This window comes from Microcebus murinus, chromosome 6, assembly GCF_040939455.1.
Source record: "Microcebus murinus isolate Inina chromosome 6, M.murinus_Inina_mat1.0, whole genome shotgun sequence".
Lineage (NCBI taxonomy): Eukaryota > Metazoa > Chordata > Mammalia > Primates > Cheirogaleidae > Microcebus > Microcebus murinus.
The window spans coordinates 24,975,580-24,993,309 of NC_134109.1; the positions used below are offsets into that span (position 1 = coordinate 24,975,580).

Sequence of the window (17,730 nt, forward strand, 5' to 3'; positions counted from 1 at the left end):
ATTGAGCTTATTTTCATTTACAAAAATGACACCATAACCTATCTTTGACATCTTTTAAAACACTGCCTCTCCACACGCCTGGTGTCTGCTATAGAATGAGAAGGACTTATATCTGAGTAGGGAGGGGTGCCATTTAAATATTGTCTTCAGTGATATCTGTGATTCTAAGATAAGCCTGTTACTGGCAACATTAACGGTGGGTGGAAAAAGAAATAAGATAAGTCTGTTAAATCATTCTCTGCTTTCCTTTGTAACATATTTTAGGGCCTGAAGTATAAAGGAGGAAGGGATCTGAAATAATTGTAAGTTAAATTAATGTAATCTGCCCGCTCAACTACACCACAGCTAACAATAAAACGCCCAGGCAGACTACATGTAGCTAGGGATCATTAATGATTCATGTTTGGGTATGCTGAATATAGTATGTCACTGCTAGCGCATAATATATTTAAGATTATTTTTTAACTTCCAAAAGCACTCATATCTGTTGTATCATTGACCTTGACATAGCTCAGGATTATATAAGACAGCTCCCAAATTGCAGCTCTTGAAATTCAACTTTGATGTTCTTTAACACGTGTAGTCCTGGCTTAAACTCAGCAGCTTAGTTCTAAGTATTCTCCCAAGGTACAATGATGCTTGCTGTGACCTTGGAATTAAAAGCTAAATAAATTATGTTTAAAATTTAGAGCTGGGTGTGGTGGCATATGCCTGTATTCCGAGCTACTCAGAAGACTGAGGCAGGAAGTTCCCTTGAGCCCAGGAGTTTAAGACCAGCCAGGGCAACATAGCAAGATCCTGTCTCTAAAAAACAAAAAAAGAGGAAGAGCCAATGAGTGTTTATCCTATAAATATGTATATTTACCCACTTACCCAATAAGTATGCCACTTTCCTTCATGGATATGTAAAATTTTTTTGAAATAAAATCCTGTATTTTTTGCTTTGTTGTTAAAATATTTCCTTGCAGCGGCTCCCTCCTGCTTTCCTCCTTCTGAAGCATAGAGTTGGAAGACCTTTCGAATCTAATTACCAGTGTCCAGCCACTCCCACACTAGGCAGACAGCATATCAGGATCAGGTGTCTGCTGGTTGTCTTTCACAGGTCTGACAACTGAAGCAGAAACAAGGACTTGACTTTTTGAGAGAAGCCCCTACTGGAAAATGTCCCCCCAAAAGATGATGGTCTTTCTTATGGTTTGAATGTTTTTTGTTTTTTTTTTTTTGAGACAGAGTCTCGCTTTCTTGCCTAGGCTAGAATGAGTGCCGTGGTGTCAGCCTAGCTCACAGCAACCTCAAACTCCTGGGCTCAAGCGATCCTCCTGCCCCAGCCTCCCGAGTAGCTGGGACTACAGGCACGAGCCACCATGCCCGGCTGATTTTTATATTATATATATTAGTTGGCCAATTAATTTCTTTCTATTTTTTATGGTAGAGACGAGGTCTCGCTCAGGCTGGTTTTGAACTCCTGACCTTGAGCAATCCGCCCGCCTCGGCCTCCCAGAGTGCTAGGATTACAGGCGTGAGCCACCGCGCCTGGCCTGGTTTGAATGTTTATGTCTCCTCCAAAATTCATGTTGAAACTTAATCCTCCATGCAATAGTATTAAGGTCTGGGGCCTTTAGGGGGTAATTAGACCATGAACTCTGCCCTTGTGAATAGGTTAGCGCCTTATAAAAGGACTAGCTTTTTTTTGCCCTCCCATCCCTTTTGCCTCATGAGGACACAGCGTTCAAGCCACCATCTTGGAAACAGAGATTGGGTCCTCACCAGACACTGAACCAGCTGCTGCCTTGACCTTGGGCTTCCCAGCCTCCAGAACTGTGAGAAAATAAATATTTGTTTTTTACAAACTACCCAGTCTCAGGTACTTTGTTATAGCAGCCCAAGACTTTCTTGGATTGGGAGATACATCTGATCCCTGAAGATAAGAATTTATTTGCAGACTTGAGGAAGTTGCAGAGAAGGTAGTTTTCAAAACCCTTTATAGAAGCTTAATCGTCACTAAGCCTTGGAGCCATTTTATCTGACCTCTAAAGAAAAGTCTATGCACCTAGGGAAGTATTTGCTCCTTCATGATCTTCTAGGGCCCCCAAAAGAGGAGTTAGAGGAGGATAGGAGACAGACATTCAGGGAAGGGTGGAAGAGGGTAGCCAGCCACAGTTGTACAAGGACGTCTTTCAATTTAACACACATTTATGGAGCAAGGCTGGTCAGATTGCATGGTACTGGAATAATGGAGGTAGGTCAGGAGCCCAGCCCTAGAGGAGCTTGAGGGAATTCTGTTCTCATGCTGGGAAGATGGTTTAGAAGTGCTCTATTCTCTTACTCCTGGCCCACAGCTAAGTTCCTCTGAGAATAGAGAAGGGGGTTATCCTCTCTCCCATGTAGCTAACCTGAGGTCCCTGGAGGAGGGCTCCCTGTGTGGTGGAGCTGAAACTTGGAAAATCTCAGGTCTCCACATTCCTGAACAGCAGCAGGGAAGCTGACCACGTTGATGACCTGGAGTCTATGGAGGCTCAGGGCTGGAAACACACGACAGCCTCACTCTGACTCAAAACTGCAGGCCTAGGGACCAGAGAGACTGTTCCTCCTCTCTTGTGAGCTGTGGCCACCCAGTGAGGCCAGGACCTCTCTCACCCACTGCCTGCCCTAAGCTCATTCTTTTTCCAGCCCTCAGTTGATCCTGAATGGTGACTTCTTGGGGCCTGCCTTTTCTGCAGCCCTCCCAATTTCATTTCCCCAGCTGCCCTCTCTCCCTTTGGAGACAGCCTCAGTCTCCAAAGCCTGGAGGAGACACCAGAAAAGCTGTTGTAGGCCCTGGAGAGCTGAGGCTCTCTCCTTGGTTCTGGGTGAAGAGGGAGGCAAGAATGGTTCCCAGCCTGGACTTGGGACCGGTTTGTATTGCTACAGACCACGTGGAAAGCTGCCATGTCATAAGTTCTAGCTTTAAAATACAAAAATCTCTTTTGCAAAGGCATCATAAGGAGATGGACTATTGTTCTAAAGCCAATGTAGCTGAGAACCAGATGTTCTCTGGGTAGTGCACAAATGGATGGATCCCCACAAGAGCCCAGCACTTTCCAGGTGAGTCACCTCAAAGGAGTCGAGAGAATTTCTTTAGCTTGGACACATTTCTGTTTTTGTGGGGAAGAACAGGTGTGTCTGGGTTTGGGTGCAAACAAGATGAGGGAGGAAGGTGTGATGGTTAATTTCATGTGTCAACCTGACAGGGCCACGGGGTACCCATATTCAACATTATTCTGGATGAGTCTGTGAGGCTGTTTCTGATGAGATCATGGTCTTGGTAACCTGACTTCCCTCCCTGATGTGGGTGGGCACCATCCAGGCCACTGAGGGCCTGAATAGAACAAAAGGTGGAGGAAGGAAGAATCTGCCCCTTGTTTTCCTGCCTCACTGCTTGAGTGGGGCCATTTTATTTTCTCTGGCCTTTGGATCAGAATTTCTACCATTGGCTTCCCTGGGGACTTGACTGAACCACACCACTAGCTTTTCTGGGTCTTTGGTTTACAGATGGTAGACTCTGGGACTTCTTAGCCTCTGTAATCATGTGAGCCAATTCTGTCCAGTCTGGCCTCCTGGTGGACTGTTGTCCTGGCTCTTTGGCTCCTTGTTTGGAAAATTCACAGGCAGGGCCATGTGACAGAGTGACCACAGACAGGAAGCAATTCCACACAAATAGTTTTTATTGTAGAAAAGAAGGGAGCTATACAAAGCAAGAGTATGTTCCAAAGAGGAACGGGTCAGTCTCCATAGTGGAGAAAGATGTTGAGGACTCCCAGGCAGTTTCCTGTTATTGGCCTGGTCCGGGGGAGGGCTTACAGGAGGTGTGGGATGCTACCAGATGATTGATATACAGGACTGACAAAGTTGCAGCTCCACAGGTGTGTGTGCCTCAAAACCTCAAGTTCCTGCTCTTTGTGGGTGTTAGTTGCATTTTCCTGCAGTCTCTTTCCCCACCCGGCTTCTCTGCCCCTAGGAACCACCGTCCTGGCCTGTATCTGCCACCTGCAGATTTGGTTCCTGCCTCGCAATTCCATATAACTCAATCTCTCCCACCCCTGGTATATGTCCTACTAGTCCTGTTTCTCTGGAGCACTCTAATACAGTAGGCCTCACAGAAATATAATAGACTCCAAGGATCTCTGGAGCTTCCATGCTGAGCACAGAGGTTTGAAGCTAGGCCCTCAGCTCAGCGGGTGTATCTGGCTGCCGGCAGGGGTGAGACACTTGGAAGGCCTCCAAGGCCAGCAGCGTCTTGTTGATGCGACTGATGGTAGGGTAGGGGGTGAGATCCACCTTGAACCTGTGGCAGAGAAACACCCTCTAAGCCAAGGTTTTTAGGGACAAAGGAAGACTCCTCTAGGGGCAGTGAGGGGATAGACAGGCAGGGCTGGAGGAGGTCCATGGGGCCACCCAGGAAAGGACAAGGAAGGCAGCCCTGCTAGGGGAGCCCTATTCAAACGTAGCTCTCTGGGATGGGCAGGTCTTGTGCACTATCATTTGGCATCTGTTACCTACTGTTCCTTCCTGCTATTTATTGAGAACCTACTAATTGTAAGGCCCAGTGCTAGGCATTTATATATACAGAGTGTCTCCTCCCTCAAGTCATGAGCTTCTTGAGGGCAGGGAAGTGTAACACATTTCCATGTCCCTAATGCCTAGCAAGAGGCCTTCCGCAGAGGGGTACTCATTCATGGCTGATGGAGGAAGGCAGAAGTGGAGCTCACTGCCAGGCACAGACAAACCACATGTGGGGACAGCCGGCAGGTGCTCCTAGAGGTCCACCAGGTGAGCCACCTCCTCTTAGAAGCAGGAGCTGTCTATACAGGATCACCTGGGCTGCACTGGGCATGGTGGGGGCATGGCACTGATTTCTTTCAGGCTGAAGTGGCTGGTGTGGCCTGGCACAGTGGGCTCAGTGGTTGGCCGGGGAAGCGTCTGCATGAGATGCTACTTTAGTAGCTGAAGCAGGGGCCCTGACTCCACAGTCGTGGAAAGCAGGACAGGGGAGGCTGGTGGGGCTCTCTTACCTTTCAGCATTTGCCACTTGAGGCACTAAACACAGATCAGCCATAGACACCTAAAAGAGGGTTGGGTGAGTTTGCATCAGGGTGAGCATCCCAGAGTCATTGGCTGGCCAGGTGTGTCCACTGTGACTGTACTGGGGGTGACTGGCCCTGATGCTCCCATCTGCTTCGGCTCTTCCACCCCTCCCCACCGCCCCACCCCTCCTTCATCTGCCCTTCGCCTGCCTGGGTTTGTCCCCCAGAGCAGAAGGGCTTCTCCCAGGCCACGCTCCGGTTGCCCTGACAACCAGTTCTGTGGGTGGCCAGAGAAGGTTTGCCTTGGTGGATGTTATTGTGCTTGTTAAAAACTGCAGTCACCAGGCATTTAGTAAGGACCCCCAACAGAGAGGAGACACCTGGGGTGGGGACCAGAATGGAACCCTGGAACCACAGGTCCAGGGCCTTAGCCTATAGGAGAGACATCATCTCGTCTAGTCCCTCAACCGATGCCTGGATCACCTGGTCACCTCAGAGACGCGGTCTTCTAGCTGAGGACCTCCCTCCCTCCCTCCCTCCCTCTCGAGGTGGTCTGACGGGAGTGAGTGGAAGAGCGCCCCAGGAGCCAGCTCTGCTTGGCACACAGGTCCCCCCCATGGCCCCCTCCTGAGGATCCTCCTCAGGAAGCTCAGAGCCCTGCCTGCCCCGTGGTGGTGGGAGATGGCAGAAGATAAGTGGGAGCAGGGACAGCTGAGGCAGGCTGGGCAGGCCGGGTGGCTTACCTCGTCTCCTACACAGTACCGGCCAGCAGTGCTCTGCAGGATCCGCTCCAGAGCTGTGGAGAGGCCATGTGAGTAGAATCACTGGGCACAGAAAGGGGACATCAGCCTTTCTGGGCCTCGGCCTCCATGGCTGTGAAATGGGAGCCCGTCTGGGTAACAGGCTGGTGCCAGAGGGAATGTGGCACCAGGTCTGGGGAAAAGTTGCTGGGGCGAGCTGGCGTTTCCTCAGGCTCCTCAAGCGCAGCCCTTGCACCCTCACCAGCATGGATAAGACTGTGCTGGCCAGGCGTCCTGGCTGAAGTGGGTGGTGTGGCAGAGGGCCGTCTGGCTCCGCAGGGCTGTGGGCCTCAGGTACTGAGCTTCCCGCAAGTGCCAGAGCTTAAGGCCAGGTTTAGACGCTGGCCCAGCCCACTGCCGCCCCGGCACTGCCCTCACCCATGCTACCGTCAGGACCAAAGCAGCCTGGGAGGCGGGTTAGGGGTACAAGGGCCATTTCTCTGACACGTCATCTTGGGGCGGCTCGCAGGAGTGGGGGCTCACCGTTAAAGCCAGAAGTGATGGCATTCTGGGCCCAGGTCAGCCGGTTCTCCTGTCCCACTTGCTTCAGGACAGACAGGTTCTGTGTAGCCCAAGGAAAATCTGTGATTGCTTTGGAAGCTGGGCTGGGCCTGCCCTTTAGCCAAGCCCCCTCAGGGAAGTTCATCCCAGTCTGTGCACCTCTGAGAGCCGCTTCCTCCCATCAGGACCCTGAGGCAGGAGGGAGGCAGCCATCCCTGACGCTACCTTCCCAGCTGCCCCAGTGGCCCTTGTAGTCTGAAAGCCATGTGATTCTGACAGAGATGTGCAAGAGCAGGGACACAGTACACTGCCATGGCTGTGACAGGTGTAGCCACAACCTGAGGCCTATTCCCTTGCACTCAGCACTTCTCGCTTGCCTGGTTCCTTGGCAGGCGGCGGAGTATGAGACAGGGCAGGGGTGGAATGAGGGCAGTGGTGCGTGGGAGGGGCTTTCAGAGATTTCAACTCTGGTTCTATCTCTGCACCCCTGGAGCCCTTTTCCTTCCAGACTTCAGCTTCCTCACCTGTAAAATGTGTGTCTGCTCCAACTAACTTTGTTAAAAAAACAAGATGCCACAGGGGTGGGGGACACCGGTGCACAGGGTTCCTAGTCCTGGTCCCTGCTCTGCTTCCACTTAGCTGTGTGACTCAGCAAAGTCACTCCATCTTCCTGGGGCTATTTCCTCATTCTCAAAGTCAGGAGTTAGCACACATGAATTGTTTTTACACTTAATTGTTTTGCCAGTGAAAACTTAAAGTAAAATTTTATGAGAATCCCAATATATGACACAGAGCAGAAGAAAGGGAAGCTGCTCTGGTTAGAGGCAGGAGGCCCCTCCCCTGCCACCCTGACCCTCTTCTCATCCTTGGGAACCTAGGGCTTCTCAGAATGCAGTTGGGGGCCCACCTGGTGGCTGATTTCTGGGATCTCTGCCGCCTTCTGCCACATGGTCTATACGTCGAAGCCCCTGAGAATCCCTCACTGCCCTCCTGCCACCCCCGCCCCCACTGTGGGCATGTCACTGTGGGCTTGCCACCACCAGTGTGCGTCTGCAGGTAAGAGTGTGGGGGGTGCAAGTGTGAGAGCGCCACACCTGCAGGGGCTGGATGCCACCAGCGATGAGGTCAGAAATCATTCGCACGCTGGCTCTCTTCTTTGGGTCCTGAGGCAGAAGTCGCGGAGTGGGACGAGTCTCCTCCAGGTACTCAATGATGGCCAGCTGTCCAGAGGGGAGCAGTGAGGCAGGGAGAGGGCTCAGGACCCCTGGACGAGGGAGGACAGGGCGAGCAAACTCCACCCCACACCCACAGCTGGAGCCCTGCAGAGCTTTCTGGACCTCATCCTGCAGAGCTTGGTTGCCCATGGGCTTGAGTGTCCCCCTACCCTAACAAGTATCTATCAAGCCTCTCTTATGCACAAGGCACCCTGGTGGCCCATAGGCCAGGAAGACATGTCAGGTGCTCTCATTTAGGGCACCACTCTAAGGAGGGCCACCCATCCAGGCCCTGCACTCACTGACTGGCCAATGGTGATTCCATCAATCTTCAGGGCTGGCACCTGCTTCATGGGATTCAGTGCCTGGAATTCCTTGGAGAACTGTGGAGACAAGGCCCCAGTGGGCTGGGTGGCCTGGCCTGGGCTGGCCAGAGCAGAAACCTTCCCTGGGGAATGCATGTAGCAGCCTAAACCCCAGCAGCTGCCGAGCTACAGGCTTCATTCATCCCAGTGGCCTGGCTTTGTGCTCTTCCCTGCATCTCACACTGTGGCCACCAAGGCAGCTCCTACCCCAGCCAGCCAGAGGGCCCAGCATGGGGCAAGGACCCACTCACTACCCACCCTCCTGGGTTTGGTACTGGACAGTCCAGGCTGTGCTACAGAGCCCAGAGCCCGGGTCCTTCCCATGGCTCCTGCTGCTGAACAGTTTGCCACTTTGTTCCACAGGGAGAGCCAGCAGCTTCCTCCAGTCACAGGGACCACAGGACACACCTTCACTTCTTGGGGGCAGACTACCCACACACCTGGTACATCTCTGAGGCCTCCAATTCCCACATCATGGCCTGGGAACAGCATCCTTACCTGTTGGCCCCCATCCTTTACGAGGTTGATGGGCATCATTTCATAGTCAATGCCTTTCAAGGCCAGAGCTAGGAGAGACCACAGATAGCAGAGTTGGGGACAGCCTGTGTCTCCACTCCCAAGAAAGGAGCCCTCTCAGGGTGACATGAGGCTGCACAGGGGGAGGTTTCTCAACACCCCCGTGTGGTTAAAGCTCTGCTTCTCTCCAGCCTTCCTTCTCACCACCTATTCCCCCACCCCAGGTGCAAGGTGCTCTGCCTCTCACCCCTGACTCTTAGAGCCCTCATGCCCTCATGTGGTGCTAGGAAGGTATATGCCCTGGCACACTGTGGGCTCCTAGGGGACAGCAGGGGTGTGTCTTGCTCACCTCTGCCCCTCCAGGACCCTCTAGGGCCTAAAACAGTGGTGAGAAGACTGTCTTCATTGGAAACATGCAATTATTCCCTCAATAATGCATCTAAGAGCCAGGGTCACTCAGGTGACCTTGAGCACACACAGGCAGATGATGCTCCTTTTCTGTTTGGAGAAGAATTTCTTTCCAATCCACTCCCTCTGTTTTCAGAGTTGTTCACTATAAATCCCAGGGCTGCATCGGGCTCCTCGGTGGTCTTGGAGCATTTGCTGTGACCTCCGTGACCAGATTTCTTCTCTATCCCCTTTAATAATCTCCCCTGGGAAGCTGAGGGGAATGCCGCTTAGGTCAACCCTCGTGGAGAAGACTGCACATGTGTGCGAGCGTGTGTACATGTGCGCGTTGGAAATTAAAACACGGTGATGGCCAGTCTCGGGCAGGGGCAAAGCAGCGAGGGGAGGAGGACGAGACGGGTTGCAGTGTGAAGAGAGCCTGGGAGATGTCAGGCTCTTCCCCGTGCTGGTCAGCTCCACTCGGAAGAGAAGGTGGTTGGGGCTGACTGGGAGAGGCCAAAGCACACAAACAGCACCGCACAGACAGCACTAAGCCAGGGCAGAGGCTCTGGGGCCTGGGATGGGGAGGAAGGTTTCTCCTGGCACCCTAGGCTCCTGCTACTGCCTCCACAGCAGACACCAAGTGGCTGGGGGAGGGTCACAGAGGATGGCTCTGCAGTTAGGGTCCAGCTCTGGAGGCAGGCTACCTGGGTTCAAATTCCATCACATTCATTTGCTAGCTGTGTGGCCTCAGGCAAGTACCTTAATGGGCCTCTGTGCCTCAGTTTCCTCATCTAACAAAGCAGCATAGTGTAGTAATTAAAAACATGGACCCTGGAGCCAGACTGTGAAGTTCAAATTCCAGCTCTGCTTCTTAGTAGCTGCACAATCTTGGGCAAGTTATTTAACCTCCCTGTGCCTCAGTTTCCTCATCTGTACAATGAGAATGGTAGTAGTCTCTCCCTCATAGGGCTGTCGAGGTGGAATCATGCACACCAAAGCACTCAGTTCGAGCAACTCCTCAGTTTGAGCTGCTACGACTATGACCTTTGCCAAGGGCTGTGTTAAGCTGAGAGAGGGAAGGGTCAAACAGGGACTAAACCAGAGGCCCCTAGTTTCTGTTTCCCCAAAGCCTCTGAGGTGGACACTGCTCAGTTCTGTTTAATTTGCCAGAGCAAATAAGATAAGAACTGAGGGAGGCCAGCTGTTCCCCTACCAGTTACCAGGGACCTCTGGATTTTGTGACGCTGCTTCAAGCATGGTTGCCAAGGGTTTTGGAGAGCAGTGTTGGGTGAAGTGGCAGTCCCAAGAGAAAAAACCACCTCCTTCCTCCCACCCCCACTGCCTGGGTGGAAGTGCCATTCAGGGATTGGGGCTCCAGGAGACAGGGGTTGCTGGAGGGGAGCCCTGTCTGACACAGCACCCTTTCCAACCCAGGCCAGCTTTGTACCTGGGCCTTCTCCACGCCATCCCACCCACCCAGGCACCCAGCTGGGTGGAGGCACAGCTCTTACCAATTCGAACTCTCCATGAGCAGGAGCTTCGGAAATAGGAATAGAGGATGGGCTAAGGAGAGAGCACAAAGGGACACATTAATCCATGCTGGATGGGCTCCGAGCCTCAGGAGCCCTCTAGAGAGGAAGAGCCAGCCCCCAGGCAAGGGGCTCTGAGCCAACATGTTTCTCCCTATTCCGCCAGACCTCCTTCCTCAGACCAGCGTCTCAGCAACGCAGGCCAGACTCTCCTGGGAGTCATGTGAGGTCCCTGGGCTCCAAATTGTGCTGGCATGAGTTCCTGAGGTCTGAGGGGTCCCCAAAGGGGCAGTTAGCCCACAAATGCCTTCCTTACCTTGCCAGACTCAGTCATGGTTCTGTGGTGGCCCTTGACCTCCCAGGGAATGTCCCCTCTCACAGAGCTGCGGGAAGGGGAAGGAAGCCTGAAGGGGCGGATCCCATGAGCCAATGGGGAATCTGGGCTGGACAGGCGTCAGGGGAACTTTGACACTTGAGTAGAAAGGGCATCTCTTTCCAACTTCTGGGAAGTTTCTTATGCTCCTGGTGGAGCCAGGTTTGGTGTCCTGGGCAGACAGTGTGGCCCAGGCCTGGTTTTGAGACATAGTTTGTGTGATAGAGCGGGCTGGGAGTTGGCATACATGGGGTCTGGACCCAGTGCAGGAACCAGCTCTGCATGACCTCGGATAAATCTCTGCCTTCTCTAGTCTTCAGTTCTATGATGGCATAGATTCCTTCCAGCAGTGGCAGAAAGACTAGAAATTCCAACTTTTCGATGCTTTGGTGCTCATCCCCTTCAATCCCAACCCCAACCCCACCTATCATCCTCCAGGCTCTCAGCCAGTCATGTAAAAATAGCTGGCAGATGTGCCCATTCACCCCAAAGGTGAGGTCGCAAGCTGGCAGCCCACAGGGATGCTATCTGACCCTCAGAAGTGTTCTATGTGGTCTACATGGAAGTTTAAAATGTTTCAATTAGTAACCAATGTTTATAAATCAGGGCCTTTCATATATATATTCTGTTGTCTATTTTCTCTTTTTTTCCCTAAGAAATGAGGTCTCCTGCTCTGTCATCCAGGCTAGAGTACAGTGGTATGATCATAGCTCACTGTAACCTCAGACTCCTGGGCTCAAGTGATCCTCCTGCCTCAGCCTCCCAAGTAGCTGGGACTACAGATGTGTGCACACCTGGCTTGTTTTTTCTTTAACAAATCTGGAGACAGTGGATCTTAAGTAGTAGCAATTGACTGGAGCAGATTAATGGCCCCTATCGGTGAGGGTATGCCTTCTCTGGTCTGCAATCACCCACACCTGGTCTACTTTTCTCATTTTTGTTACCTTCAAGCCCCCAGAGGCAGCTGAGTGTGTGACCTCTCCTCTAAATTTTAAAAGACACAAAATTAATTTCTCTGGTACGTCTTGGGTAACCAGCATTTCAAAACAGGACCCAGGAAAAGTGGCCAGTGATTAGCACTCATGAATCTTCCCACAGACAGTATCCATCCATGAGGGAGAAACTGATAGGATTTCTCAGATCACCCTTGTCTACTACTCTTCCAACTACAGACATTTCACTGAAGTTCCCTCTGCTACCTGTCGCCCTTCACTGCACCCCAAGTTACTTTCTGAACCTGCTTTCACTATCACTGCACTAATAACTTAGTCCTCTAGGTGGGCAAGGACACAAGTGGAAACCCAGGCGCTCCCAAGGTGGTTCCCAAGCCCAGGAGTCCCAGACTGTCCCTGAAGGCATCTTTTATGGAGAAAGCAAATATGGTCCTGGCACAGATATTAGGCAATAGGTGGCAAGCGTCCTTTGAAGAGGAGAGGTTAGGTGGCCACAACTGGATATTCCTTATTTGGAGATGTATCCCTTTCCTTACCGAGGCAGGCTGGTGGGACCCTTGGGGCCAAGAGACAGGAACTGCTGGTGAGGGACAGACCACTAGAGAGTGGCAGACATTAGCTTAGAATCCCTGAAGAAATGTCTTACCTAATGACTAAATGCTACACCCCTGACCTGTACTGAGGGTGACCAGAGGCATGGTAAATGCCATTGCTCTCCATAATGGCCCTTAAGTAGGAAACCTGAAATCCCTTACACAATGTCTGCTCTTTCTCTTACCAGTGATAATTACAGAAACTCTCCTCTGTTCCTTTTTGCACTTGTAGAGCTAAATTTTAAGCCCAAGTATCCATCTCATCAGTACTCCTGGAAGAATTCTTTTTCCAATTCAACTATGCATTCTGATTACTTGAGTTGATTTTATTCTATTTTTTCTTTTTTGAGACAGAGTATCGCTGTCACCCCAGGTAGAGTGCAGTGTTGTCATCATAGCTCACTGCAATCTCAAACTCCTGGGCTCAAGCGATCCTCCTGCCTCAGCCCCTAGAGTAGCTGGGACTACAGACCCTAAACACCACACCCAGATATGTTTCTCTATTTTTAGTAGAGATGGGGTCTTGCTTTTGTTTAGGGTGGTATCAAACTCCTGACTTCAAGCAATCCTTTTGCCTTGGTCCCCCAGCGTGCTACGATTATAGGCTTGAGCCACAGTGCCAGGTCTTGATATTATTTTTAACACACTGACTGCCACACTGGAAAAAATTTTTTTCCTTGGAGCCACGGTGTTTTATTACAAAAATAGAATACAAACTTAAAAAACAAAACAATTCTCATTTAATGATAAAAGCTGTCATTTCTTGTTTTCTGTGCACGAATTATAAGCAACTTGAAAAATAGTTCTGGCTCCCAAGGTGAAAAGCTGTGAGAGTTACATATGCTTCACGAGGCCCGGGGCTCAAAACTAGCTTGAGTTAAATACAACTCACAGGACAGTTAATGTGTTAAACAGTCTCCTACACGTAATTTTAGAAAAAGACTCCTAAAATCCCATTTGGAAGTGGGTTACACATTATTAACGTGACACAAGGTCCCACCTGATGTGCCACCTTTCTTAGTGCTACAACAGCGGTTCTCAAACTTCAAAGTGTGCATAAGACTCATGTGGGCCGCTTATAAAAGCGTGCAGATTCTTGGGCTGTTCCACCAGAAGTTAACACAGTGGCTCTGAGACGGACCCTGGGAAGTGCATGTTAGAGCCAGGAAGCTCCCCAGGTAATTGCAATGACTGCTCTCCTCGCCCCTGGTGCTCTCTTAAAACGCGAGCATCTCTTGGAAGGCCATCCCTGCTTAGGACCGACTGGCCAAAGAGCAGCACTGTGGGGAACTGGGAGGCGACAAGCGACGTTTGGAAGCCCACAGAGAGGTCTGTGTAGCGGGAACAGAGAGGGCGGAGCCAAAAGTGAAGCCCAACCCAGGGTACAAACTCGGCCCTACCCAGCACGCTCCACCACCGGCCTCCTCCCGCCCAACCCAGCCCGGACCACAGGCACCAGCAGGCAATGCGCAGACGCAGAGCGTCCCTGGCCAGCGCATTGCACACTGGGAGTCGTTGTCGGCGCTGTGGGCGGGGCGAAGCGGCTCACCTTTGACCCCGCCCCCCCGACTTCTCAGTGTTTGTAACTAGCTTCCCTCTCCCGGATGCGTGGCACAGACCTTCCCCACTTGCATCTCGCACTTCGCTCCTGAGACTCGCCGGCCCGTCGACGACTGAGGCCCAGCCACACCCCGACGAGACACACCCTCGACTGTCCGGGTAAAGCGACTGGGTTACAATGATCTTCCCCGTCGCTTCCGGCCGGCCCAGCCCTCCCGCCACGCCCCGCCGCCCGGCGCTGCTGGGAGTTGCAGTCCTCTGAGCCCGCCCCTGTCCCGCCCGGCCTCCGGGCCTCCTGCCCTCCCGGTCCCGCCATGCTCTGCGCCACCGGCCGCCTCCTAGCGGCCACCACGCTGCCCGCCCCGCCCCGCGGCCGGGGCTCCGCGCCCCGCTGCCGGCGGAGGGAACTACATTTCCCAGGGCACTCCGAGCAGCCCTTTTGTGACTTCTTGGCGGGGCGGCTGACGAGACCAAGTGTGCTTCGGGCCCGGAGGGTGATCCTGAGGAGGGGGAGGATGCCGCCGGCCACGGGCGGAGGCCTGACAGGGTCCGAGCTGCGTGCCCGGAGGGGCCGCTGTGGACCCCAGACGGCTAGGCCCGCGAGCCGGGACGTGGCCGCTGAGGCTGCAGCGCCAAGCCCCAAACGGTCTGCTGTAAGCTCGCAGCGCCTCGAGGCGGCCGGCCGGTGGGCCCTGCTGGCCCTGGTGACGCTGCTGTCCTTCGCCACCCGCTTCCACCGTCTGGAAGAGCCGCGGCACATCTGGTGAGTGACGGGAGGGACTGGGCGGGCACCATGGCAACCGGGAGGGAGAGACGCCGCCCTCTGATTGGCCCGAAGGCACGGAGGGGGTGGGGTTCACTGGAGGCGGGGCGTGGGCCCAGTGGAGGGGAAATCGAGGTTTCAGGTGGTTGGGCTTCCGGCAAAGTGTGATCTCTGTCTGAGGGCAGTGAGGTTCTTAGAATTTGAGGAAGCAGTCCTCTTGTCTTTCAGGTTATACTGGAGTGTCTCACCAGGCTTTCAAATAGTGGTTTTTAAAGGTGCTTTGAACTTTACAAAGAAATATTGGAATTCTTGGTACAGAATTTCCCAAGGCCTGAGTTCCTAATCTGCAGGGTTTTAAGGCATCAGCAGAGGCGATGGGTACCTTCAACCTGTAGAGCAGAGATAACTTGGTGTCCAGAGATGGTGACAAGGGTTCCAGGAATTAGGTCTGGGGTTGTCTTGTGAGAAGAGATTGAGTTTCCTAAAGACTTTATTTTGTACTGTTGAGATGCTAGGTTGCGGCGTAATCAAAGTTTATTAGCTAGGCTTAAAACGTAATTTGGTTTCCAGTTGGAAGGCAGAAAAGTTTTATACAGTCTGAAAATGGTTCATTTATCTGGCCAACAAGTGATACGATGTTTTCCTAGTAACACTGAGAAGAAAGTGGAGAGGGTATCAGAAAGCAAGCAAGAAAACAAACTATCAGGTCTTCCTTACTTGGAAATTAATAAATGAGCCTGTTATTGTTTCTTGACTACTGGCAGAAGATATGAGACTCCTGGGTTAGAGACAAAAGATTTTAACTTTATTACAGGAATCAGGACGAATATCAGCATGTTGGAGGCAGTTTCCATTGCCCCACAAGTCCCACAAGGTGACCCCATGGGCTCAAATGAATAACTGCACACAGAGTAGGTTGTACCAAAGCAAAGGAATAACAAGTTTGGGGAATCTAATGTTTATAGCATGCAGTAAGCATACCTGCTCTTTCTCCTGGAGGGAGTACATTACCTCATCTCTCAAGGTTGCTTGCTATTGTACAAACACAATCCTGAGAAATGGTCCTGGTGGAATGCAGTCAGGGCCTTGCATTCTTGGCATACCCAGAAAGATGTGTAGATGTACATGAGATCCAACACTCTCTCTCACCCCTCCATCCTACACTGTCTTCGCTTCTAGCAAATTTTCACATGAATATGCAACTCCATTGGCTACTCTGATTACCTGGGCTGACAGAGGCAGGGACCAAATCTGTTCAGTTTGTCTGATACAGCAGTTAATTAAGGCTGTTATCAATGGACCTCTAAGCAGGAGGATGAAGCCAACCTACAGTTTACCTCAACCATGCCCCCTAGGGTCCTGGATTCAGCCACCTGTAAATAAGTCTGAGGGTGGAGGGGGGACCAAGTAATCTCATTTCAGATAGCTGGGATGCAGTCTAAGGCACTTTGTTAACCATTAGAACCTGTGCACAGGTTAGATTTTCCTCTCCCTTTTGGTGTCATTGCCAATAATTACAACCCATCCCCCACCCTGTTCCCATGTGAAAAATTAAAGCCCAATGGAAAGACATTTCCTGGCCCATTCTTCTTCACATACTAACATATTACTTGAAGGGGCTCAGGTCACTCCAGGATTTTTTGTAAAATTTTATTTGGATTACCATCAAATTTGATTTTGATCACCATTACAGTGGTTTGGTTAAGCCACATGTGCAGTGTCAGTGAGTCAGTATCAGTTAGAGCCTCAGTCACTCACTATACAGGGCATAACCTAAGGATGTCAGGAGAAGCATATGATTTATATCAGGTTCATATTTGGGACTTGATGTTGATGTCATCAGGCATATGGGAATAGTTTAAGACTGGCTGTGTCCACAGGAGTTTTTGTTTTCATAGAGGGATGGCATATGCAGCCACAGGTCAGAGTGCCAGCTCAGTTGCCACTTGACTTACGTGGACCATATGAGAGTTTTTCCAGGCTTTGGAGCTGGACCTAGGGGCAAAGAGAACATTAATTGTTTCCCTTCTTTTTACATTTCCAGGTGTCTAATATGTTCCCTAGAAAACCTTGAGCATTGGCCTGTTGTTTCTTTCCTTCTACTGCCACATAATCAGTGTGTCCCAGTCTAGTACCTATAGCTTCACCTTTTCTCCAGTTATACCCTACCAATATCCAGACCTTTTTGCCAAGGACATTGTTAGAAAATTGACAAGAGCCCATTATATTTCCTACCTTGACATATGTGGGCCACTGTAGGGAGACTTGAAAAGCAGTGTAACTCAACCAAGTAATCATTATCTTTATGCTTTAGGGCAATGTCATTCCAATAAGACAATCCACACTACTAAAGTAGAACTAAGTTTAAATTCCATAGACACCACCACCCCATCACTCCTGGCTGATCTGGGGTTCCTGATAGGGGAAAGAAATACAAAATCATGCTCAGGAAAAATTTCACATGTTCAAAGTAGGTTTATATAACCCTCCACCCCTTTTTCTTGATGCCTACCCAGTTGATGGCCAAGAGAAGAACTCTCTCGGAGGATGACTGCATTAGGTGACCAAACTGCTTTACTAAGGTGTGTAGACCAGGAGGAGGTGAGGGAGGTAGAGTCAGAAATCTTTTTGAGTTGATTTTGGAGGGGACTTTTCAGTGGTTGACAATATCAGATGTTTGTGGATGGTAAGGAGTGTGGAATGTCTATCAAAAACCTTGACTATTGGCCTATTGTTGGGTAGCCATTGTGACAAAAAGGTGTACTGTTGTCAGGTTGTAGATGGTTTAGAATGCTGATAATGTGACAGAATTTAGTTTCAAGGGCCACAATGGTATATCCAGAGTCAGATTATTGAACTGGAACAGCATCATCAACATTGTAACCTGAAAAAGTATCAGCAGTAGCAAAGTACCAATGACATCCCCAAGAAGGCTACAAATTTCTAATGAAATCAATTTCCTAGGCACAAGCAGGGCTACTGCCTATGATTTCCTTTACTGCAAGACAAGTAGGCCAATTTTTGGCAGGAGTCACAAGTCTGGAATGCAGGGATGGCTTGTGCTTCAGAAACACGTACTTTACTTTGTGCTCAGTTCATGATGGTAGATG

At 51.0% G+C, this 17,730-nt stretch overlaps 2 protein-coding genes across 5 annotated transcripts in view; one reads left to right on the forward strand and one right to left on the reverse strand.

Annotated features, from left to right (window-relative positions):
- Window positions 1–3,686: 3,686 nt before the first annotated feature.
- Window positions 3,687–14,068, reverse strand: GSTZ1 (glutathione S-transferase zeta 1). 3 transcript variants are annotated; one of them, XM_012742935.3, is made up of 9 exons: window positions 13,917–14,068; window positions 10,361–10,412; window positions 8,442–8,509; window positions 7,881–7,961; window positions 7,459–7,584; window positions 6,347–6,425; window positions 5,807–5,859; window positions 5,052–5,101; window positions 3,687–4,324 (listed from the first exon to the last, which is right to left on the reverse strand). In XM_012742935.3, the coding sequence occupies exons 1-9, from the start codon at window positions 13,929–13,931 to the stop codon at window positions 4,198–4,200; spliced, it is 651 nt and encodes a 216-aa protein (XP_012598389.2). In that variant the 5' UTR covers window positions 13,932–14,068; the 3' UTR covers window positions 3,687–4,197. The 3 variants fall into 3 exon arrangements, with proteins under 3 accessions (XP_012598389.2, XP_012598371.2, XP_075859950.1); XM_012742917.2 differs by lacking the exon at window positions 13,917–14,068 and adding an exon at window positions 10,695–10,802; XM_076003835.1 differs by lacking the exons at window positions 7,881–7,961; window positions 13,917–14,068 and adding an exon at window positions 10,695–10,804.
- Window positions 14,069–14,154: 86 nt separating this feature from the next.
- POMT2 (protein O-mannosyltransferase 2) overlaps window positions 14,155–17,730 on the forward strand; it is a 41,385-nt gene continuing 37,809 nt past the window's right edge. For both annotated transcript variants that reach the window (XM_012742896.3, XM_012742904.3), the window contains exon 1: window positions 14,155–14,620. In XM_012742896.3, coding sequence (XP_012598350.1) covers window positions 14,172–14,620 — 449 coding nt within the window. In that variant the 5' untranslated portion in view covers window positions 14,155–14,171. The remainder of the gene's footprint in view (window positions 14,621–17,730) is intronic.

What these genes read in the sequence shown, in the direction of transcription:
- GSTZ1 (XM_012742917.2), bottom strand. An exon ending in GTGGCATCCAGCCCCTGCAG is followed by an intron (nt 6,426 to 7,458) that starts GTGTGGCGCTCT and finishes TGGGCTACACAG; the next exon opens with AACCTGTCTGTCCTGAAGCA. An exon ending in CATCACTTCTGGCTTTAACG is followed by an intron (nt 5,860 to 6,346) that starts GTGAGCCCCCAC and finishes GCCTCTCCACAG; the next exon opens with CTCTGGAGCGGATCCTGCAG.